Source organism: Pygocentrus nattereri, chromosome 7 (genome assembly GCF_015220715.1).
Source record: "Pygocentrus nattereri isolate fPygNat1 chromosome 7, fPygNat1.pri, whole genome shotgun sequence".
Lineage (NCBI taxonomy): Eukaryota > Metazoa > Chordata > Actinopteri > Characiformes > Serrasalmidae > Pygocentrus > Pygocentrus nattereri.
In genome coordinates this window covers 6,942,739-6,967,176 of record NC_051217.1, presented here as the reverse complement: position 1 = coordinate 6,967,176, position 24,438 = coordinate 6,942,739, and the positions used below count along the sequence as shown (strand labels likewise).

The following is a 24,438-nucleotide window of genomic DNA, read 5'->3' as shown; positions in this document are numbered from 1 at the left end:
TTGACTAAATTAAACACCTTAATATTTAATATACATCAATGAAGATGTCACTGCATGTGTACAGACATTTCACACGCTTAAATGTTGAGCTTTGAGCCTACACAAGATTCTATCCTATTATCGACTGACTTTTCATCTGAGCATGTTTTTGAACATTTGCAGTCACATCAACAATGTAATTATCCTTCACAATCCCTTCAGAGTACCATCCCGTCAACTGCAGTAATTTAAAATGACTAGGGTGAAGCTGAAGAAACAGTACTTCCTACATTAGGCACGGCAATAAAAGACTTCCTCAAAGGATGTGCCAGTGTATCCTCACTCTAGAAGCACTCTCTCTCCTCAGTTTCTTCAAATGCATTTAAAGAATTGATACAACTTCATTTAAACTTCAAGTTATGGCTGGAGAATGTAGGGTAATGAGAGACTCACACTCACTTGCCATGAAATCTCCACAAGGGGCAACTTTTAACCCTAGATTGGCTTTTGTGTGCATCACAAAAAGGGAGAAAACTGGTAAGTGAAGAAATGAACCCACACCAGCAGGATCACAAGAACACATGTATATGGGGCAGTTGTGGGCTGGAGGTTACTGAACCAGCCCTGTGACTGGAAGGTTGCAGGTTTGATCCCCTGAGCCCACAGCACGTGACTCAGGTGTCCTTGAGCAAGGCACTTAACCCCCAAATGCTGCCCGAGCACCGTGGATAGGGCTGCCTACTGCTCCAGGCAAGTGTGCTCACTGCCCCCTGTTGTGTGTTCACTGGTGTGCATGTATGTGGGTGGGTTAAATGCGGAGTTCCAATTCCTCTGTGTGTAAACATAGATGGCTGATGGATCTGAATTCTGAAGTTTTTGTCCCAACTTGCATATTCCTGAAAAAAGAGCACCAAAACTCATCCTGTTGGTCATCACACATTTTGTAAGCTGCTGCCATTGCAGTATGACAAGAACACTTTACTTCAATGGGAAATGTTTGCTTGCATAACAATACAAATCAACTTTAGGTGTCTAAGGAAAAGGTGGTGCCTCATATCAGCAACCCTAAACAAATGGAAGTCCATAATATCATATTTGTTCTCAACTTTCTTTTGACTCTGTTCCTTACATGTAGCAAGCTCGATACACAGGGAGAGTTATAGCAATTCCTTTGTGCAGTTTGGTCATAGAGTCTGTGGATCAGGTATTGCTGATGTGTGCTTTGTCAAGGTTTGTGTTGTTTTTTGTTGTAGTCTGTCACCTGTAGGTACTCAAAAATGGACTATAGAAATGCAGTTATAGAAATATACATGCTTATGATGCATCTGATAATCTATAATTGTTTGATTTCTATGTAATATTTCTGTGGTAAACTTTAATGCTTGTGTAGTATCCTGAAGTAAATAATAGCACACAAACAATAGCAATTATCGAAAATTATCCCAATTTATTATGTAATTCCTATATTAATCCTTTTGATATTCCTGTAGGTTTCCTATAGGTTTTTTCATAAGGGCCATTCCATTGTTTTTTTTTTTTCTTTCCATGAAGGCTTTCATTGTAGTTCACTTTTACATCTTTATGGGGTCTTTCCAACTACCTTGAACTGTAAGGTGCAGCCCATCTGAGATGTACTGTTCTGTATATAGCACAGCTCTCCCAAAATGAAAGGAGCCTCACACACGACCTGGCTGAAACTTATGTTAATGCTTGTGCATATTCTATGTATGCTCATAATCCTGTAAAACACGTCTCCTACAGAGAGGGTGCGAGCTGAGCGGTCTCCCACACACACACACTCTCTACATGGTGTAATGAGTAGGACCGTGACAGTGCTGGGGCGGAGATACTCACACAGACACACACACACACACACGTGCTCTACCCAGAGCAGAAGATTGCTGGAGCTTAAACCCACAGCTCCTTAGTCAGTCACTGCGGAATCTCAATCATGACTGACACCTCCACACAGAAAAATGTAACATTCTTATGCAAATTGTGATTATGTCTTTGAATATGCACTGCTCAAAAAAATAAAGGGAACACTTACACAACACAATATAACTCCAAGTAAATCAAACTTCTGTGAAATCAAACTGTCCACTTAGGAAGCAACACTGATTGACAATCAATTTCACAGCTGTTGTGCTAATGGAACAGACAACAGGTGGAAATTATTGGCAATTAGCAAGACACACTCAATAAAGGAGTGGTTCTGCAGGTGGGGACCACAGACCACTTCTCAGTACCTTTCTGCTTTCTGGCTGATGTTTTGGTCACTTTTGAATGTTGGTGGTGCTTTCACACTCGTGGTAGCATGAGACGGACTCTACAACCCACACAAGTGGCTCAGGTAGTGCAGCTCATCCAGGATGGCACATCAATGTGAGCTGTGGCCAGAAGGTTTGCTGTGTCTGTCAGCGTAGTGTCCAGAGGCTGGAGGCGCTATCAGGAGACAGGCCAGTACACCAGGAGATGTGGAGGAGGCCGTAGGAGGGCAACAACCCAGCAGCAGGACCGCTACCTCTGCCTTTGTGCATGGAGGAACAGGCGGAGCCCTGCAAGAGCTCTGCAAAATGACCTCCAGCAGGCCACAAATGTTCATGTGTCTGCACAAATGGTTAGAAACCGACTCCATGAGGATGGTATGAGGGCCCAACGTCCACAGATGGGGGTTGTGCTCACAGCCCAACACTCTGCAGGACACTTGGCATTTGCCAGAGAACACCAGGATTGGCAAATTCGCCACTGGCGCCCTGTGCTCTTCACAGATGAAAGCAGGTTCACACTGAGCACATGTGACAGACGTGACAGAGTCTGGAGACGCCGTGGAGAGCGATCTGCTGCCTGCAACATCCTTCAGCATGACTGGTTTGGCAGTGGGTCAGTAATGGTGTGGGGTGGCATTTCTTTGGAGGGCCGCACAGCCCTCCATGTGCTTGCCAGAGGTAGCCTGACTGCCATTAGGTACCGAGATGAGATCCTCAGACCCCTTGTGAGAAAATATGCTGGTGCGGTTGGCCCTATGTTCCTCCTAATGCAGGACAATGCTAGACCTAAAAGGCATTGAAGCTATGGACTAGCCCGCCCGTTCCCCAGACTCGAATCCGATAGAGCACATCTGGGACATCATGTCTCGCTCCATCCACCAACGCCACGTTGCACCACAGACTGTCCAGGAGTTGGCAGATGCTTTAGTCCAGGTCTGGGAGGAGATCCCTCAGGAGACCATCCGCCACCTCATCAGGAGCATGCCCAGGCATTGTAGGGAGGTCATACAGGCACGAGGAGGCCACACACAATACTGAGCCTCATTTTGACTTGTTTTAAGAACATTACATCAAAGTTGGATCAGCCTGTTGTGTGTTTTTCCACTTTAATTTTGTGTGTGACTCCAAATCCAGGCCTCCATTGGTTAATAAATTTGATTTCCATTGATGATTTTTGTGTGATTTTGTTGTCAGCACATCAGTTGTACAGAACAAAGTATTCAATGAGAATATTTCATTCATTCAGATCTAGGATGTGTTATTTGAGTGTTCTCTTTATTTTTTTGAGCAGTGTATATTCTGAAAAGCACACAAGAGCTATTGGAGGGAGCCAAAGGCACAGCAGGCTATCTAAGGCTTGCTGCTTCAACGATTGGCCAAGTGCACAAATGAGACATTCTCATATAGGATATTTTTTCGGCCTAGATTTACTTTACAAGGCACTGGCTTTGTAGTATACTGGCAGATCATTAAAAGTTTACTGTCAGCTCTTCCTCTTTGGGTTTTATTTTTTTTAATTTAATAGAATCCCCATGTATGTTGTATTGAAGTTCTACAAGTATTGTAGTGATTCTCTTATTGCTTTGGTTGGAAGCAAATGGGTAAAATTTTTGAAACACCTAATGGAAATGGTCTGATTTTCTGTGGTATCTACATAGGCACAGATTAGAAAGATCTTCCTTTGGTTAGTGCTTAATGAACCGGACTGAAGACCTAACATGTTAGACTTGTCAAACCAACAATGTAATTAGGAAGTGACCGTAGAATCAACCAGTAACACAGTGATTTCCATTGTGTGGGACCAATTGCATGAAGGAAAAACACCACTCTAGGCCTTGAATGTAACTATAACAGTAGTAGTGGGACCTGATTAGGTTGGGTCTCAAATTCGTGTATACGAGTTGGGTTCAGGTTTCAATTTCATGGCCATGCAGACCGTGTGTATGTGACATATGAGCAAGAAGTTTAGGTTGACTGATCAAAGTTAACTGCTTTTTTGCAGGTAGAATGGTAGGTAGTAATCTCTAAATACTGTAGTAATGGCTCATAATCTCAGAAAAGCACATGTTGAGACCACTCCCTTCACTCATAATGGTTATTATTGATTGCAAACATTTTTTATTTTTGGTCCACTAACCTTTCCATGCCCTCGGCAGTCCAGCCAGTCCTCAAAACATACTCTGTTCATAAACCTCTTCATGAAATTCCTTCCACTGCACCAAATCTATATAAAGACAAGACTGTGCAAAGCATCCCAGATTGATTTTCCTTAGTTTTTTTCTGCCATCATTTTTTTTTCCTTAGGAACTTGATTAGGGAAAGAACCAATAAAAGAAGGAGAAAGAAAAGAGGAAAAGGGAGAAAAGAGAGAGGTGTGGAGTGTTGAGTGTGGGCAGTGTGACTGGGTGTTGAATTATTAAACTGGTCTGGAGAGAGCTGTGTGATGCTCCTGTGTGATGCTCCTGTGTGATGCTGCGTTCTTTTGGCTGCAGTTTTTGTTTTTCCCTGCTGTTTTGTCTCCCACCACAAAGGCTAATCAAAGAAGAACAAAGCCTCTATTAAAGTCCTCCATCACACAGCACTGCTAATGCACCATTATAGGACTTCGTCTTTTCTCACAAGTGTCCTTCACCCTGCCTTTCAGAGTTTACCTTCATGCTGAAAACTCTCTAATACACTCTTATATGATGGTGTTATTCTCTCTCTCCAGATACAGTGCCTTCACTTTCATTTGCTTTTTACATATCTCTCTCCTCCTCCTCCTCCAACTTGCTCTACCTTTGCCTGTTCTTTCTTCTTCTTCTTCTTCCTTCTTTGCCGTTCGTTCATTCTTTCTTCTCTCTTTACTGCCTCTCTTGCATACTCTCCCACCCCCCATGCCTTCTTTCTATCTCTCTCTTTTTTTTCTTTCTCTTACTTTCTTCCTGTGTCTCTTTCTTCTGTTCTCTGTCTCTCACCTTTTGGTCTTTCAATCACCTCTTTCCTCTTCGTTTCTTCACTTACTAATACATTCTCTCACTATTTCACCTTCCTTCACTCTCTCACCGCATGATTTTGCCTGTAGGCAGAGCACTCCTCCAGGGTTTTTAAGGGTGTGGGATTAGTTTTCAATCATTGGTGAGGCTTTGGGAGTCAAATGAGGAAAAATTGCACTGAACTGGAGTTGTGATCTAAGGAGCTTTTGCGTGAGGGGGTCGATGTTGCTGAATGTGCCTTGAATGTGTGAGTAGAAACTGAAGGCCCAGTCTGTTTTTGTCGACCTCCAATCGATGCTGCATTTATAAATCTAGTATGAACATTGATATTATTTCTTTTGTTAAATTATGGATTAATTCCTGGTATTAATCATTCATTGTGAGAGTGTGTGTCAGTGAGAAAAATATAGTTTGTGGGTGTGAGTGTTCTAGGCTTGTCAAACAGTGGAGAGGCCACCAATTCACGAATGTAAAGAGTGTAAACTAAAGGTCTTTAGGTTCTGTGTAATTGCTCATGTTCCCTGACTCTGTGCTTAATTGAAGCCAAGCCATCTCTTGTCACTTTGATCATTACATGTATAGCTCTAACCTCTGGGCTAACCTGCTAAAGTGCTTTTTCACCAAACACAGCATGAACACCCACTCTCAAACTGCCAAAAGTGAAATACACAAAGCCACCCTTTTAATCCATGTGGCCTTTATCTCTCCTGCTGTGGGAAACCGTGCAGAAAGAGCAGTGATGACCTAATTGAGGGTGACTAAAGGTGTCTGCTATGCCTCCGACCAAGAGCTACCCTTTTGCTTAAGTGCACTGATCGCTGCTATGGAGAGCATTACCTGCCAGTTCAATTAGCCAGATCATTTAGCCTATATGTGATTGCCGTTAATTATTCATTGTGTCTAAAATTGTTGGAAATCGGCACAAAGACTTCTCTGTAAGCTTGGCCATGCTGTAGGTGTGTTAGTGTTTAATGGTAATGTGCTGTAATGCTCTGTCCAGCAGTGGTGAGCTGAGACAGGCATGGTGTCTGTGTGATTTACTGTGTGCTGCCTGGCTGTATATCACCGCTGCATGGGATTTCTTATTCAGGAGGAGATTGTGCTGGATATTTCATTCCATTAGCGGCGAGCGAAATGTCAGCCATCTCCTCCCGGCCCATGGCTGGCGTGTCTGACTCCACCCCCCTCCTCCACTTGTCTCTCTTACTCCTGATAGATGGAAAGAACAACTCTAGACTAACTCTGCCCTGTCAATCAGTGGCACCTAAACACACATGCACAAACACAAGCACAACACACCACGCACAAACACATATACCTGTCTGAACTTTTAGATTCCAGTTTATCATGTTGTTCATGTTGTTGGGACTTCATGTTGTTTTGTGACATAATGACAAATGAAGTGATGTGAAGACTTTCAAATGGCTGAGGCTATTAGATTTACTTCCTTGGACCAAAGGTTGAAGCAATGTCATATATGAAATATGTGAAAGATACAGAATCTAACACTTCTCAGTGACTTATTTCCTCTGTGCCCTGCACTTGTATGTAATAATAATAAAAATAATAATAATAATGATAATAATAATAATAATAAGGGCTGAACATCTCTGACCTCACAATTAAATGCCATTATGATTCTTTACAACATGATTCACTACAGTCTCATGTTTCCTCACAATTCAGTGCTGTTTGATTCAATTGGGTTAGATTTACAAACCTGATGTGAGGAAATATTAACACACTGGTGAAATACAGACAATAAAGACAACACAAATGATACACCAAGCCAAAAATGAGGGCACAAAAGTATCAGTAAAAATCACTTCTGACTTTCAGTAATTAATGCGTCTAATTGAGTCTCCACCTTCAGTTCATTGTCAATGCATTTTTAAACCCTTGTAAACAAAACTGCACTTTCCTTGTGAGTTCTCTTATACTTCACTGTATCTACCGTCTGAGAAATTGTGAACTGTGAAACCTTCTGCCATATTTCCCTTTCACAGCAAACAAGTAATTCTACAAGCTGTTAGGATTTGCTGTTCGGTTCTGTCACATTGAGCAAGAGTTCCACCTCCCACTCAAACAAACATGCCCACTCAGCCAGCCTACATACTTTCAGTCTAGCCTCTGCTGTCATCTCTAATGGACACAACTGCGTAAAACAGCAATATGTCACTGCAGCATCCTGGCTTGTGTGAGAGGAGTGAAGACCCTTGAGGCAGAAGTGAGAGAGACAGATCTTTTTTATGTATAATCAACAGAAGTTTAGCTTTGCAGCTCATTTAACTAAAGTAGGACTTTTCAATCTCGTGGTCTCCAGGTCCTAGCTTTGCTCTGTGTCTGGCCCTCTCTCTCGTTTCTGACAGCCTACTGAGAGAATACAGGAACATAAATAGGCTGCCAGAAACAACACATAGGTGAAAACCATGAACTACTCAGCCTGCTGGTTCAACATGACTTGCTCTCCATCCCACTGGTGACGTTCAGCCACGCCCCCACCTCCACACATCACAAATCACAATCATCAGACTGATTCAGCTGACTATTTTTAGCTTTCTGTGGGCTAAATCGACCATATATTCTGTCCTCACATATTCTGTCCTGTGCCATACACAGCGAAGCTAAGATGCGTTAGGAATATCTGAGACATTATAAAGGAGGAGGAGACGTATCTCTGGTTGGAAAATGAACGCTTAACATGGTGTCTGCTTACAGGGAACTCCTGTACTGAGATCATTAATATCCAAAATTAACACCCAGAAAATGAGCTTTTCTTATATTACAGGATAAAAATATCATAGACAGAAATAAGGTGTTATTTGGTCACAGTTGTCTTTCAACAAGCACAACGAACTACAGTAAATTGAGAAAAAAATCTTTAGAACGCTGGTGCTAACCCATCACTGTGCTTTTAAATGGACAGTGTTGACAGGAAGTTTGTGCCCCCAAGTGGAATCCATAGGCAAACAGGAATAGTTCATATATCAGTGTCTGAAGGAAAAGTGTGTTTCTCAGGATTAGGCGTTGACAGCTTCCAAAGAGCTATAAGCACATTTTGCATTAACTCTGTATTGCAGGGTGTGTGGGTGTGTTTTTTAGCTGACCTGAAATCTCTTTTCATAACTGCCTTAATGTTTGTTCTGCAGGTGTGATGGAGGGAAATGAAATGTCTCTAAAAAGACATCCATATATTGGAAATGGCTGTGCAGAAGTTCATTCATGTTGAATTTGTCTCTGCTGAGTCATCACATTTGCTTTACTTCTAAAGGCAATGTGGTTTGTTTTGTAATAAACTCTAATAAAATATTTCTCTCTCTTTCTCTGTAGTTGTGTGGCTGTGGGTTGCTGGGTGTTGGGATTTGGTTGGCTGTGTCTCAGGGCAGCTTCGCCACTTTCTCACCTTCCTTCCCGTCCCTGTCCGCTGCCAACCTGGTCATCGCCATAGGCGCCATTGTCATGGTGACCGGCTTCCTTGGTTGCTTGGGTGCCATCAAGGAAAACAAGTGCCTACTCCTGAGCGTGAGTACAGCCCACATTCACATTCGCAATAAACTGTCCCAGAGTGCACCAGCCCAGTAAACAGACCTGTGGCTACTCTCTAACTCTTAATCTCTGCACTCCCTAGGCTGTTAAGTAAATAAATAAATGAATAAATAAATGTTCATTGCCTAAATGCATTTTAAACCACATTCATTTTCATTTAAATTGTTGTGTACCCTGCTTTTAACTTGTTAAACTATTTAAAAGTCTTTATCCTGTACATCAAGGGCTTTAGAAGAGTTTTTGCTCCAGGTGCGATATGAGACATTGTTTGTCTTCTAAAGTCCCCAACAGAGCTGCTTTTGCTAATGAGCTCAGTGGAGCTAATGGAAGCGTCCATAACTCTCCTGGCTGCTGTGGTGTGGGGGGGGGGTGGGGGGGGGGGTAGGATCAGAGCTAGAGCCAGAGGCTTCCCTCAACTTTGCTCACAGAATATCTCTAATAGCAGGGTTTTGAAGCACTCTCTTATTTCTCTCCCTCACACATCAAGTCTCTTAATGCTCTCATTTACTCTGTATGCCACCCTCCTTTCTTTCTTTCTTCTTTCTTTTTCTCTCTCTCTCACCCTCTGTCCTTTCTATCTCTTGCCCACTCTCACATGCTATTAAGTATCATGCACAAAGCCATCATCTCTTTTTAATAGCACTGGTCACAGTCTAATTGAGGGAGATTGTGACATGCAGGGCTTTTGTGTCACTTACAAGCCTGAATTATGCATTGTTCAAGATGACAGTGTATTTTGTGCAGTAGTGAGAATCCCACCATCATGTTTCACCATGAGTACTGCGATCTGTTTTTTTCCCCCACTTAGCTTCATTTATTCATCACAAGACAAACTTGATGACCTCACACCTGAGTGTGAATAAACACAGGGGGACATGCATGTAATAAAGTATTTATATGCTGAAGGAAGTTCGGAATAGAAGCTGTCAGAGTGACGTTTGCCAGAGGAGCAAGATTTTGTTTATGAATCATTCAATATCTCCCTGCAACCAAAAAAGGCAATCACATGACTGGAGTCAGGCACTTAGACAGCAGAGCTGATATTTTAATACCATTTTCAGTGCTAAACTCTTCATAAATGCTTATTAGATGGAGCTGGTATATATTTGAATTGCCTGACCTTTTGGATGGCCAAGCTCTACATGCAGTATATATAGCAGTGTGGCTCTCCGAGAGCAAGCAGAGACATTAGAGCTGGGTGGTGTCCTGCAGGGTTTGGAGATGAGAGCAGTCTGCTGCCTCTGATGTGCTTTAGCTGTGTGCTCACCACTCTATAGAGGAACATGCTCAGAGATGGCAGAGTTCATAACTTTATGTCCTCTACTAAAGCTGCATGCAAAGGTTTGGGGGGCCGGTGTCCAAATAAGGTCCTTCCTGACTACATATGAACCTTACAAGCATGTCAACACCCTAAGTCAAATTATATTTTATTGATTTTCTAGGTGAAAATAATACATCAGCTACTAAGAGCATACTTCTGCACATTTGAATTCAAAATCACTGTTCATTTTCTAATTTAACTTTAATTTAAGGGGGGGACACCTGTGCAAACATTATGCCACATTTAATATTTATTTTTTTCCTTTATGTTAAATAAATAGAAATTATACACTACATTTAGCAAAATGTCATATTTATTAAGTTCTCTGTAAAGGATGTGTTATTTTATTTTCTCACAGATCAATGAAATGGAATTTGATTGGTGTGTTATAACTTTCACCTATGGTTTCTATGTTTCATTCGTCGTCAGGGATGGAAATGACCATGTTTTACTGGAAGAAACTCAATTTATTTATGCATTTATTTACGCCTTTGTGTTCATTTTTATTTATTAATAAATAAAGGTTAAAGAAAACTAGACGGCAAACAACCACTGTTATTATTGAATGTGTTTCTCAGCTGCTTCTAGCATATCCTACCAAATACATGGACAGACCGTGTGCTCCAGTGTGACTTTACATTGGCTGAACAGGCTGTAAGCTGGACTTGATATGGTCACCAGTTTGGTTGAGGCACATGCTATAGGAACAGTACAAAACTGTGTTTTTCAAAAACTGAGCTGAAATGCTGTCCCGTTCTGATGTTTATTCCCTGAATGGTGTTGCAAAGAAAAAACAGAAAAAATGACATGTCGTTGTGACAACAAGACACAAATGTATGCGCACACTGCCTGTTTCAGCCATCAGCTTGTACATGCACCAGTATTTGCCCTCTAATTATAGGGAAGCAGTAAGGTAAACTAATCATTTGAAGCCACCAATGCAAAGATTCAATAAACAAGCATCTTAAGGGTTTTCAGCTGGGCTAAAGCTGTAGCTCATATGCACGCAGACAGCTCTGATCAGCGGTATGATGAATGGGTAGTGAATCAAGCCCTCAGTGAGCTAATGTTTACTGCCTGACAAGTGCATGCTGTATAGAAGGTTGGGTAAATATTTAGCAGAAAGAGAGAAACAGAGCGAGCGAGAGTAAAGGAGTGTGTTTGAACGAGGGATGATTCATTTGAATGGACCTTCTCCTCCACTTGGTCTCTCTCTCTCTCTCTCTCTCTCTCTCTCTCTCTCTCTAATAACTCATTCACTTTCTCTGTTCTTTGTTTTTGCAGTTCTTCATTGTCTTGCTGATTATTTTGCTGGCAGAGCTGATTTTGCTCATCCTCTTCTTCGTGTACTCGAATAAGGTAAGCACTTTGACAAATCTCACAACCTCCTAGCATTTGCACAAGTCATTCTCCTAAAGTGGCTTTTAGATCAAAGCAGATAACATGGACTAATGACATGGAGTCTTCTCTTAAAGACCACACACATTCTTTTTTTCATTCTCACACTCACACACAGGTCTGTGAGGTTTCTGAGACAGATTAGTGTCTGCCTGTTGCTCCAGTTGTCACCCGAGTTTGCTTGAGGACAGCTGCCCCTTCGTTCCGTGACGATGAACCTTCAGTGTTTCCATGCCCCGGATATAACTCAGAGTTCAAATGTCATCTCACACAATTGAGCCTGATCTTGTCCAGTTGGCTCTGAGTAATTGGTGTTAAGCTTGTTCTTAGTGCACATCTCTATTTGCTCTACTAGTCTAGTGTCATGTGGTCCCTTTCCCATGCCCTAAGGGCAGTGCCCATACTCAGGCCTGAGAATGCTGGTATGTACTGGACTGTACAATGTGACCTCTTGACATTACTTGAGTCCTCCAAGACTGATATCCATCAGCAGTATGCATGGCTTCTTAGTCCTATTTTGATAAAGTCTCAAGTCTCACTCAACAAATACTCTAAATGTGCTCTACCGAAGTGAATTAATGTCACACTGGCTTTTATGTCGCCGACATATTTATTGAGTACCTCAGTAAGATAAAAATACCAATTGGGTCTAAGTGAAGACACACTCCCTATTCTAGAGTGAAAACTTTTAGCTTTCATCTAGTTAACAATTACGTCTGTTAATTATTGCTTAATAAAGTAAAATGGTTCAGCAGCCAGTTAATTACCAGCTGCTGGTTTGTTAAGTATCAAGAAGAGCGTTACCATGGCATTATAATCTCCTCTTATACGAAAGTGTTACCAAAATTTCAAATTGGTTGGGTTGTATTAAAGACTTTCTTAGAGGTTATCGTTACCCACACCACCAGCCTGGCACTCTTGGTGGAAGCTAAAGTAATTCACTTACCCACAATCCATTTAGAGATGAGGATCTGCATGTCTCTGAGGCATGCTCTGTCAGCGGGAAATACTGTACGCCCCACAGCCTTATCTTAGCTTATAAGTCACTCTCTGCTTTAGACCACAGTTAGGCTGTGCACCGCTGTGTTTCAACAAACAGCACTTGTTTTTCAAGCTTGAGCTTGTACACTTGATAAAAGCCCATGTTTCCGGTGCATATTTTATCCCTTTATGTGTATATCTTTCTAAATGTCTCTCGCACCGCATGTGTGTTGCTGTGGGCATACACCGTTCAGCACTGCACTTAGATGTAGTGCGTGCAGATTAGGCCATGTTCATATCTTTCTCTCCACATAATGAAAGATAAAATGATTACCATGTATCTGTCTCTTTATTAGCCTTTAAATGCCACTCAGCTGTCTGCCAGCAAAGCACAGAGTGGGGCTAATCGCTTGTGTCATTCGCTGAGATGCGGTAGCACTGTGGCCTATGTAACCCAGCATGATCAGACAGATATGATGACCAGCAAAGGTCAGAGGAGAGTAGAGAGGAGATGAGCTGGAGAGATTTGTATCCATCAGGCAGAGCTGTGAACCCTTTCATTTCTCGCCTGTCCTCTTAGAGCTTCAGTTCTGCTCTTTCTAAGTCTGCCATCAGAGGAATCTTTAATTCAGCCGCTCATTTGATCTCCAAATCAGAAGGCATTTATTATCAGGGCTGACGAACAGCTAAACTGGCAGCTTATAAAAGGCCATCAATAGAAACTATAGATGCCACCTTCCACACTTCCAACCCAGGCAGTGATTACTTAATTATGAACACTTTGGTTTGTAGTCAGAACACGTCAGGCCTGGGAAAAGACAAGCCAGAGGCAACAGCATGACTGACGATCAGAGTCCCTTCTTATTTGCCTCTGTCACAGCTGTTCTGTTCTTGCCCTCAGGTGTTTTGGAAACATGCAGGTAAAGTCTGTCCCATTCCGTACTGAACACACACCCTGTAGATTACAGTGTAGTCCACTACACATACACATGCAGCCACACGATGGCCCTGTGGTGACCTTCCATCTGACGGCAGCAGATGGTGTAGGCCAGGCACCAGATTAGAGCATCCGTCTTTACGCCTATGACCTCATTCCATCGTGCATGGCGCAGGACCCCGGCCAAATGAAGCCATATTAGCTGATTTGAGGAAAGCATGCTAGCCCCGTGCTTTCTGCAGGGGGCTCAGAGACAGATGAGGGGTATTACCAGAGTAGCGCTCTTATGGCTGTTTGGCCAGAGTGGCAACGGAGTAATGCTTGGGTGACCAGCGCTGTTTAGACACTAATGGAATGCCATCAATTTTATGAGAGCAGCAGAATTTCTGAAAATGTGGCTTGCAAGCATATACACAGTGTTATGTGCACTAATGATAGACCCTCAGTAGGGGACCCCACACCTCATGTGCTGAATAAGGCCAGAGCCCTAATGTCAAATAAAATACTTATATACACTATTGATCAAAAGCCATAGTAATAATTTGTTATTTTATAAAAAAAAGTTTCAGATTTTTTTGGAAACAGTACAGTTATTAAATGATAAGTTAATATAATTTATAGTAGGCCATTCTGCCTAGAGATTTTGAGGAATTCTGGAGGTTAATTTTAGTAGAACTGTGTTTTACAGCTTTCTGAATTATTATAAATTCATCTTCTGTTCTGTTCAACATTCTCAATACATCCAAGATCTCTTCATTTTTGTCTACTGCTTTTTAGTTGATATAGTTGAAATCTCTGGAGTTGTAAAATACTTCTATCAAAATCATTTTACTTGCAATAAAAGCAGTTTTATCTTGGTTCAAAACATCTTAGCAGTGATTATAAATTTTAAAATGTAGATTAAGCACATATTAGAAATCATTGTGCTGTTCATGCGGTAATCTTTGATACATTGCCTCACTGTAAAAAAAAAAAAGTCTATTTAAACGGCAGCTTATTTTTTGGTTATTTTTCTAATAAAAGCTGTGAAATAGGTCACCATATAACTGTGTTGGCAACCATAACCTGGTGTTAACTCATTTAAAATGCAGCAGCATGGATCCGAACAAAAACAAAAAAGAGAGCTCAGATCACCCTGTATAGAAAAAATTTCACTGGCTGCCTGTGACTTTGGATGGTTTTGGAAGTTCTGCAGATACTGGCCTTCTGCAAGTACCTTCTGTATAATACAGAAACATGAAACTCAGTTATTATGCTTCTAAACTGTGGAACTCATTTCCACCTTTTATTAGACAGTCAAACTCAGTGCTCACTTTTGAGAAATGTTTGAAAGCCTATCTCTTAAATGTAGCTTTTAATTAAATTTCTCCAGATCTTTTTGTGTGATCTCTGTCATTGCTTTATACAATTTTAATGTAATACTCATAACTTTTATGTATAAAAATGCTGTTAGCTTAACGTTTGTGTGTTTTGTCGCTTTGTGTAATGCATGGTCTCTCATTATTGTGTTCGTCATTCAGATCCATGCAGACACTGCTGTATGTGCAGCTCAGAGGGGATTCAGAAAGATTACTGCTCTTGCTCTCATGGGACTTTTGCGCTGTCGTCTGTGTGTTTGTTTTTGTCAGAAAATAAACACAGCTACTCAGCTCGAAAAGATCAACAGGAGGCATCTCGAGCCAATTAGATGATTTGCCTCATGCTATCCAAATAACTGCAGAAAAGCCATTTGTCATTAGCATGGGGTATTTATTACAGTGCATTAGTACAGAGTGGTCAGATGAGGCAGTGACAGGGGCTCAGAAGAACAATGTGCTGAAAATGTGTGGTCTCCAGCATGGACACACTCTGCAAATGGAAATTAGAGCCCAGCATCAGAGCTGGTAGACATGCCGGCTGTGTGTGCACTGATATAAATGCAAATAGGTGGAAAAGTGTAGGACAGGAGGGAGAAATCAGACCACGACTGTTTTCAGCTCCTTTCAATACCTGTAATTCGGCCAAGGCCTTAAATTGGTCCCCTGATTTCATGTATACTCCATCCAAGTCTCCTGCCATGTTTCACCCTTGTTTGTGAATAGGGATTTTAAGCCATGTGTAATTCAGCATGAAACGTAGAAAGCAATTTTTTATTTCTGTGTTTTTGTTAAACTGCATAAATGAAACATTTCATTTCTTTTTCCTCCTGCCAGTATACAAAACATTGAAGGAAAGACTGCAGTTTAAATTTCTCTACTGTTCCTCACATTCTTCAAACACTGGACTTTTCACTGAGTCTGTAGAGAAATCTTCCAACACACACACACACACACACTTAGACGCGGTAAAACTTTATAGTGACACATTTTGAAAAGCTAACATCTCCAGGGCATTGAAATAAAAAGCATGAGAAGAAGTCTAAGAACATACGAATTCTCAAGGTGAACGCTCACATATGCACACTCGATGACACTTTTTATCTTATATGCTCCATCATAACATTAACCCCCATATGGCAATTTTTTTTTTATTTTGTTATTAAATGACCAGAGCTTACATTTTTTTCTTGAATTGTAGTTTTTCCCCCCTTGAAGTCCACTTATAACCAGTGATATAAGGTTTTTTCTCTTCCTGTTTATGCAGTTGTGCCCTTAAAGTCCCTTTTATACATTAACTTTTATCTGGGAACTTAACAAGAAGGGGTTGAATGTGAACAGAATCAAAATCTCTGTAAAGTTGACACTACAGTTTACCTGCATGAGACCTAGTACTCTAACTGGTAAGCTGAGACATTAGCAAGAAAAATCCAGTGACATCTACATTACAGCCTGCAAAGAAAGCAGGTCAAGTTTCAGAGAAAAGGTTGATATTAGATATTCATGCTGCCAATGTCACCTCCTGTTGACCTGGATTTTTGTGGCATATATGAACATGTGTATCATGTTAAAATACCATGTAAAGGCTGCATATTTGAATGATGTGAAGTCTGAACATTATTAAAATAAATCGATATAGTCCCAGGTTTTAAGTATAAAAGGGGATTAAGATATACACCAACCAGCCACTTCATTAACTAGATTTCATACATATCTGCACTTTTTGTAGCTCCACTTACCATGTAGGTGTATTCAGTAGTTGTACAGTTACAGACTGTAGTCCATCTGTTTCTCTGCATAGTTTACCCCCTTTCATCCTGTTCTTCAATGCTCAGAACCCCATAGGACCACCACAGAGCAGGTACTATTTGGGTGGTGGATCATTCTCAGCACTGTAGTAACACTAACGTGGTGGTGGCGTGTTAGTATGTGTTGTACTAGCATTAGTGGATCAGACACAGGAGTGCTGCCGTGAATCTAATATGTACATTATGTAATTATAAGAATCAGGAGATAAAGTGGGGGCCTATTTGCAGGTTTTCATGGGGTTAAGGCACTAATTAGACTTTATTGATATCACACATTAGGTAGAGATGGCAGGTGTGAGTCTGCAGTTACTCCTAATTAAAAGCAGATCGAGGTCTCTCAGCAGGTCCAGAGGTCAGGCTTTAAACACACCACACTGTCCAAACACCACTCAGCACCTTCACACATCTGCAAAACTGCAAGTGTCAAACCCAACCAAGACAAATGCATGACATAACAAACACATGACAATTAGAAGCAGGTGTATCCAGCAGGGCCCACATGCTTCAGTTATCTGGGCTTGATTTGGGCTGTGAGTTTGACTTCAGTCTCAACAGGACACAATTCATTTAAACATCATCTGATCACCATTCATTCAGCGCTGCTCTAAGCTATAAAACACATCTCACTGAATGAGTGCTGTATTGTCCTCACTAAAGGGAAGCTACAGGAACAGCCGACCAGTCTTCTGCTATTGTAATAGTCATGAATGGTTATATATAGGCCAGCATTTCAGAGCGACAAGTTTTTCCCCCTCATTCACAATAGTAACAATGTATTCCAGCCTGAATGTGTGTGAAAACTAATTAAATTCATGAATAATAATGAAGATTCTAATTATACATTTTATTAACGGGACACTTCAGACACAAAATGCATTTCGATCCACGTGTTAGACGTTAATAATGCATATCTAGCTCTCCAGTGTGGTTCATTTCACTCAAAGAAGCTCTGTTGATCTCAGCATGTTTTTTTTTTTTTTTTTTTTTTTTTTTTTTTTTGTGAGGGGAGGAGACATTATGCTGCAAGTATAATCTTTATGGGTCCCAGGCTAAATGTATGTGGGTCGTATTGGAGCAGTGTGTGCTGGGGTAATTGGGACACCTCTCTCAAGTCGAGAAGCAGAAGTCATTACCATGCATTTTAGGCTGGTAACACATTTCAGCGAGGCAGGGAGAGAGGTTACAGCAACCTGTGATAAATATCACAGAGAAGCGTACCCGTGTGTGTGTGTCTGCATCTGTCTGTTCGTGTGCATGCACATGTTGTGCTGTTCTGATACTGTCTCTGTATAATGAGCCTAAGGAATGTCTGAGTGCTGAGGTTTTGAGGTACTTCTGTGCTAGAGATTGATGATGCATCTCCTCTCATTTTTCTCTCTCCTGTGCGCTAAAGCAGGTTTGATGGAGCCTGCAGGGTTTGGGAGCACATACACAGCACACAAACACCAAAATATCGCCCGTCCTAATGAGCATAGTTCCTCCTCTCAGACAGACAGATGTCTTTTATCATTAGCCTTCACTATCAGTGTTAGTTTGCTCCATCATTGTCTGAAGTACTCTTCTGCTTTTTATATTTCTTCCTGAGATCTACTCACAACCTTTGGGAGTAGTCATCATTCAATTTCACCGTTTTCCATCCATTTTTTATCCTGTAGAATTTTTGTTTTTGTGCTTTTAAGACTGATAAATATGGAATTGATCTCTGTCATCTGATTGCCTGCTCTGTATTGTGTCTTATTCAAAATCAGTCTCTGCTAAAACACTCCTTTAACTTCAGCATGTATGGATGGAGCTAATGTGTTGTAGATTAACCAGGTGTGTGTGTGTGTGTGTATGTATGTATATATATATATATATATATATATATATATATATATACATCCATTATTTTTATGAGATCACAAGAACAGTGAATTCAAACAGACTGGTTTTGCAGCTTAGTTTTCAAGTATGGAATTTATGGACTGAAAAGTGAAAGGTATGTTTTGAAACATTCAAGATATATTGATCAGTCTTTACATACTACAGTAGTAGTATGTAATATGCTTACTGTTTATATAGACATAGAAAAGCAAAGCTCCTTTAATGAAGGCCTCATTATGTATTATGAGCACTGTAGCTGCTTTTAATTCACATTCTATACTTTATGACTTCTTTTAATTAAGATTTCGGATTGTTTTGTCACACCAAAACTAAGCATTTTTAATCCATGTGATTAATGGAGATGTTAAAGATGTTAGAACAGATTAAAGATTATGGCATATCTAATTCACTGCTTAGTCCAGGAGTCTATCTCGAAAAGAATCTACTAAAGACATTAATTTTAAGCTGTGCCACTTCCCCCCTGAAATACCTCTAGCAAGGCCAACATATTTACACTGCCATTTCCTACTGTAATCACCCCCCATCTTTAAGCTAAGTGCCGTCCATCCTCCATGGTAGTTTTATAGCTCTGAGGCAGCAACCATCAAGCAGCTAATGTATGCCTGCACATCTCATTAGGACTTTTGATGAAATATTTATCTCCCTGATCATGGTCACAGTGAAGTGGAAAACGATACAGATGCCAGAGGAAACGCATACAAAGAAAGTCATACATTCCCTGTCACTTGTGCCCTACTTTAGAGCTACGTTTTTGCTGAGCCAATCCATCACTTGCTTGGCTAATGACATTCATTTGATATAGTGGTCAAGAGGGGCTCCAGATTACCAAGATGCATTAGAGTGAGGATGCCAAAGTATTTCACCGCAAGGCTTTATATATCTTTCTCAAAGTTCATATGTCAAATCTTTCTGTCAGAGATCTTTTCTCTGTAGCACTAATTGTTGATACGTGGGTGGTTGGTTTATTTCCGGCCTTACTGCTTTTCTCAGGTCAGTGAAAATGCCAAGAAGGACCTGAAAGATGGCCTTGCTCTCTACTACTCGGACAACAACATTGGCCTGAGGAACGCTTGGAACATCATCCAAGCTGAGGTGCGTATACACATTTCAGTAATGCATCATCTCTCTAACCAAATCATATTAGTGTACACTATATATTTGTGGCTTATATTTTATTTTCTGTATTATTTATTTTAATTATTATTGTTAGCCCGATATCAGTCACAGCTCATAATTGCAACCACTAACTTGGCTCACATGCACACTGATGCATGTGTAGACACCGGTGCTGATTATTTATTCTCTTTACTGGATCAAATGGAAAGCATAGTGGATAATAAACAGCCACCTCTGTTCAAAAGTCCACTGCCATACCAGTAACCGTGCTTTGCCAAGACTTCCAGCATTACATTTATTTACCATTGTAAATGGCTCTGGATAAGCATGTGTGCTAAATAATTTAAAACTTTTAGATCATACAATGTATTTGCAATAATTGTCATGTCTGATTTTGCTGTGTCATGGCTATATAAAATTAATCAATAATCTATCTTTAGACTTTTAATCTGTCACACATTTCATATAGTATTTTATCAGTATCAGTCCCAGCAAGTTAATACCAGATATCGTTATTAGTCCAGAAATTCTATATTATTGCATCCTCAAATCACTTTAAACACTTTTCTTTTGACTTTGATATACAAGCCTGAAGTAGATTTTGAGACTGAAGTACTTGAAAGTGAGGAATTGTACACTTGAATTACAAAAGCCATTACTATAACTCTTTTTATAGAAAATGAATGATCCAGACTAGCCATCAAAATGTACTTCAGAAATCTCACAGTGAGTCTATAGAAGAGAAGTAGTGAAGGTCTGCAGGCTTCCTGTGGTGTTCTTACTTTCTTTCTTCTCTCTTTTCTGCTGTTTTATGTTGACTTTCTCCTGTGTCTCCTCTCTCTGCATGGTGTAGTGGAAGTGCTGTGGTGTGACAGGTTACACAGACTGGCATGAGGCTCTAAAGGAGAAGGTGGTACCAGACCGCTGCTGCCAGGAGCATTATCAGGACTGTGGCCGTAATGTCACCAATGAGTTCTGGAAGCGGGTGAGTGGACACAACTGCAGGGCAGCAGTGCTAATGTGGGCACAGAGCATGGGTTATTTGTTGTGCTACACAGAACAGCTTTATATTTTGAGAAAACATTCTTAATTGGTTTCAGTAGGATGATCATGCTGGGAACTAGTTAGTCTATTAAATCAGAAATTGTATCAGTACATGGTTTTCTTACTTTTTCATGAACAGCAGGAACAAATAAGTTGGAAAATTGTCTGTTCATTACTGGTATCAGGAGGCGTCAGAAGAACACATTTAAATTTAGAGGATTTGGCAGGTGCTATTACCCAGAGCAGTATACAGATGTGTTTATTTGCAAAAAAAGGCAAAGTCTGAGAACATCTAAGCTTGGTCACTTCCAGATGAAGCAGTCTTTAATGCACACATATATAAGTATATGATCTTCCCTTCTACTCAGAAAGATCTTAAAGTGCGAGACAAATACTTTAACTCAAAAGTGGGGGGTCTTGTGATGGATACACCCATCATATGAAACAGAAGACAGATTACGTTCAAATGGTAATGGATGTCTAAAGCTCTGTGAAGAAATCTGGAGTGAATGCTATGTACATAAAGGATGAAAGAGCATTACTCTACTAAATGCATGAATAGTGTCCCAAAGTTTGTTTGCATTTAGCTGAAAGAGAAGTTCTGAAGTTGGTTTGTGATTCACTGTTGAAGCAGGGATTCCGTACTGTGAGATTACAGTTCATCTGATGATTTCCCAGCTTTTCCCCAGAGTATCAATGGTAGCCTTTTGATTTTTCCTCCTATTTGAAAGTGGAAATATGTGGTGCTGAATTTCTATTTTTGTCTCATTTAGATGAAACATTAGTGTTGGTTTAATGACTAGCATTCCAAAGCCTGCAGTGTGTGTAGGTGCCATGAGTAATTTATTCACTCAACACTTACACCTTAGAAAGTGTTATGGTCATAGAAAGGGCAAGAAGACAGAATAAATGAATCTTCTTTCACTTTTTCTGACCTTGAGCATTTCTTATTAATGAAGGAAATTTAGTGACAAGCATAGATTTGGAAAACTCCCCTTTCAAGTTGGAGAGTCTCTGAACGCTGTTGTTTAATGCCTTCCTATATAGACAGCAATTTTTGTGTGTGTGTGTTTGGCGAAATTTCAGGATACCACACACTCACTTTCTATCTGCTGGGACTTGACTGCTCTGACAATGAACTCTGTGTCTAGTGTGTGTGAACCATATGAGTGAAAGCTGTATTTTCCTCTGCTATTGTTTATATCTGTCCATCACTAGTTTCATATCTTCATATCTCACACTCATTCCGTATTCATATTGTATCTCTGCTGCGGTGGTCTGTCGCCAGTAACTCAGTCAGATCAGACAGAAAGGAGTCTATAGAGCTCATTCGGCAGCCTCTTCATACTCTGAGCTCTCAGGCTTGGGCTTAAATTATTCAACTCTCATATACACGTGCTCAAAGAGCTCATACAGAGCCAGAGCAGTAATGTGTATTTACCTCCAGTAAAATTACAGGTTTAATTGATATTAGAAGTGAATAATAAGGTTACAAATTTACATGGAAATGTTAAATTCTTTTTAATGTGTTCTCTGCAGAGGATGTGTTAACTTATTTTCACTCTAAAAAAAACACACACAGCATGTCATTTGACCTGGGGTGCCAAAACCTTTGCAGTGTTTTCATTTATGATACTATAAGGAGTGTCGTGGTATGCTGGCCAATTTTTCTTTGAGTTAAAAAATTCAAATAATGACCAGTTGAGTTACAAAGTTATGACAAAGTTATCTGATTTCCTTTTTGTTGGAGCTGCTCGGTCTACTCATGTGTCTGCTTTTCTATATGGAGTATGTTTTAAGACTCTTATCCATAGAACACTCACAAACTGTAGTAACTGCTGCAAGGTTGGACAAGCTATACAGAAATGTTATTAGCAAAAATCACATTCAGTCTAATATGAAACTGTACCACACTTTGCTTAATCAACACACAATGTTGAGTTTTCAGTTAAAAATGCTACATTAACAAGCTGACATATGTTGTTGCAGTTGAAAGCGACAAATAGGAATAATGTAAGAACACATGATGAATAAAATAAAGTATATCTGTTTTATTGTATCAATGTAAGTTGCCATGTATATAAAAAAGAGCCGATTATTTGACATTAAACCTCTGCAATGGCCAGGCCGGCCCAAACCTTTAATACACAGTTCCATAAGGTAAGAGTTACTCAATTTTTATTTATTTATTCATTCATTCAATCTTTTTTTGTCTGCCTTATTTTAGGATCAGTCCCTGTTAAAAATAATTCAGTGAGACTATCATGTACTATCATATGTATGACTATCTGACTTATTGAAGCTTTTTACATAGTAAAGCTTTTCTTTTTATTTCATTTTAAATATGCTGTAGGAATTGCTAAAGCCAAGATTTTAAGGGGTTAATTTTTTTAAGTGTAATTTTTGATAATTTAGCAAAACCCAGTTGTGCAATAGATTCAAGATTCAAGAGTTTTAACTTCATATGCACAGCAGAAACAGGCAGTTACACTGTACAGTGAAATTCTTACTTTGCTGTTCCTCTATTCACCAAATATAACCTTAATATAATCTCAGAATGAAAAAAAAGAAATAAAAAGGAAAAATATAACACTAAAAACAGTAGTAACAGTAGTGCAAAGTGGAAAGAAAATTAAAGTTACATGTGCGTATGAGCAAGTATACAATTCAGTTTCTCATTATGTTAAATGGGATTTTTTTTTTTGCCAGTGTTCTGTAAATCTTCTCCAACCTGGCAACAGCTGCTATGAAAGAATGCATTTGCAGTCAGAGCATGGATAGGGCAATTATGTGTTTAAACCACAAGTAAATATTATGTTTGTTAATTTCTCTGCAGGGTTGCTTTGAGAAGGTGGAGGAGTGGCTGGACGATAACAAGCACCTGCTCGGCACTATTGGCATGTGCATTTTGGTTGTCCAGGTAATACTTGTGTGTGTGCGTGTGTGTTGGCCTCCGTTCCTGCATGTGCAGGTTGGAGGTAATGAGCTTTGCTTGGTGCCCGCTGTCTAACCCTGCTGTGCTGAAATATTGACGTCTGTTTGAGCAGCAGTAAGCACAGTCAGCTGAAAACAGACCGTGTTCCTGTGTGTGTCTCCAGAGTGTGGATAGTCTTGGACAAGTTTTCATATCCATGCTATGGGGACATCAGCTGGTGCACATGTGTATGTATGTGTGTGAGTCGCTTGGAAGCTCTCATTAAAAGCTAATAGTGTAGGGGGTGATGGGAGTCACAGGAGGTGCTCAGCCTTAGTTGCCTCTCTGAGCACTGCTATTAGGCATACATCTGCCTAAATCCTTCACTTCAGAGACTCTGTAACAATATCTTAGCAGGCACTACAAACTGACACTCTAGGAAACTCAACTTTTTGACATCTCTCTAGTTCTTTACTAGACAGCATTTCACTGCTCTGGGCTGAGTAGCATGAGTGAACTCCTGTTCCCCAAGATATTCAGTGCACATAGTCTTCAAAAAAAGAAAAATCTGTTACAGAGGAATATTAGGGTGGCCTCCATTTAGAAAGTACATATTTTACATACATATGTAAAATATGTAAAAATTATGTACATACTGTTTTTCTGTTTTTATGGAAGCAAAGGCCAGGCAGAGCTCCTGGAGGTATACAGCACTGTGCAAAAGTCAGAGAAATGTCATTTATATAATTTTCAGTCAAAACTTCAGGAACAAAAAAGTGAATTATTTCAGTCTAAGAAGTTGGTTGCATTTTCTGCCTCCCATTTTCTGCCTCTCATCATCCAGGCATTCTTAAACACATTCAGTGATGTTGAGGTCTTGGCTTTGTAGTTTCTAGTCCATTAATCTCGG

The 24,438-nt window shown here is 40.2% G+C and overlaps 1 protein-coding gene across 3 annotated transcripts in view; it reads left to right on the top strand.

The window, feature by feature from the left end:
• The window catches only part of tspan9a (tetraspanin 9a), a 238,864-nt gene that overhangs the window by 205,502 nt on the left and 8,924 nt on the right, over positions 1-24,438 (top strand). For all 3 annotated transcript variants that reach the window (XM_017687258.2, XM_017687202.2, XM_017687132.2), the window contains 5 exons: positions 8,555-8,746; positions 11,376-11,450; positions 19,445-19,546; positions 20,424-20,555; positions 23,451-23,534. In XM_017687258.2, coding sequence (XP_017542747.1) covers positions 8,555-8,746; positions 11,376-11,450; positions 19,445-19,546; positions 20,424-20,555; positions 23,451-23,534 — 585 coding nt within the window. The remainder of the gene's footprint in view (positions 1-8,554; positions 8,747-11,375; positions 11,451-19,444; positions 19,547-20,423; positions 20,556-23,450; positions 23,535-24,438) is intronic.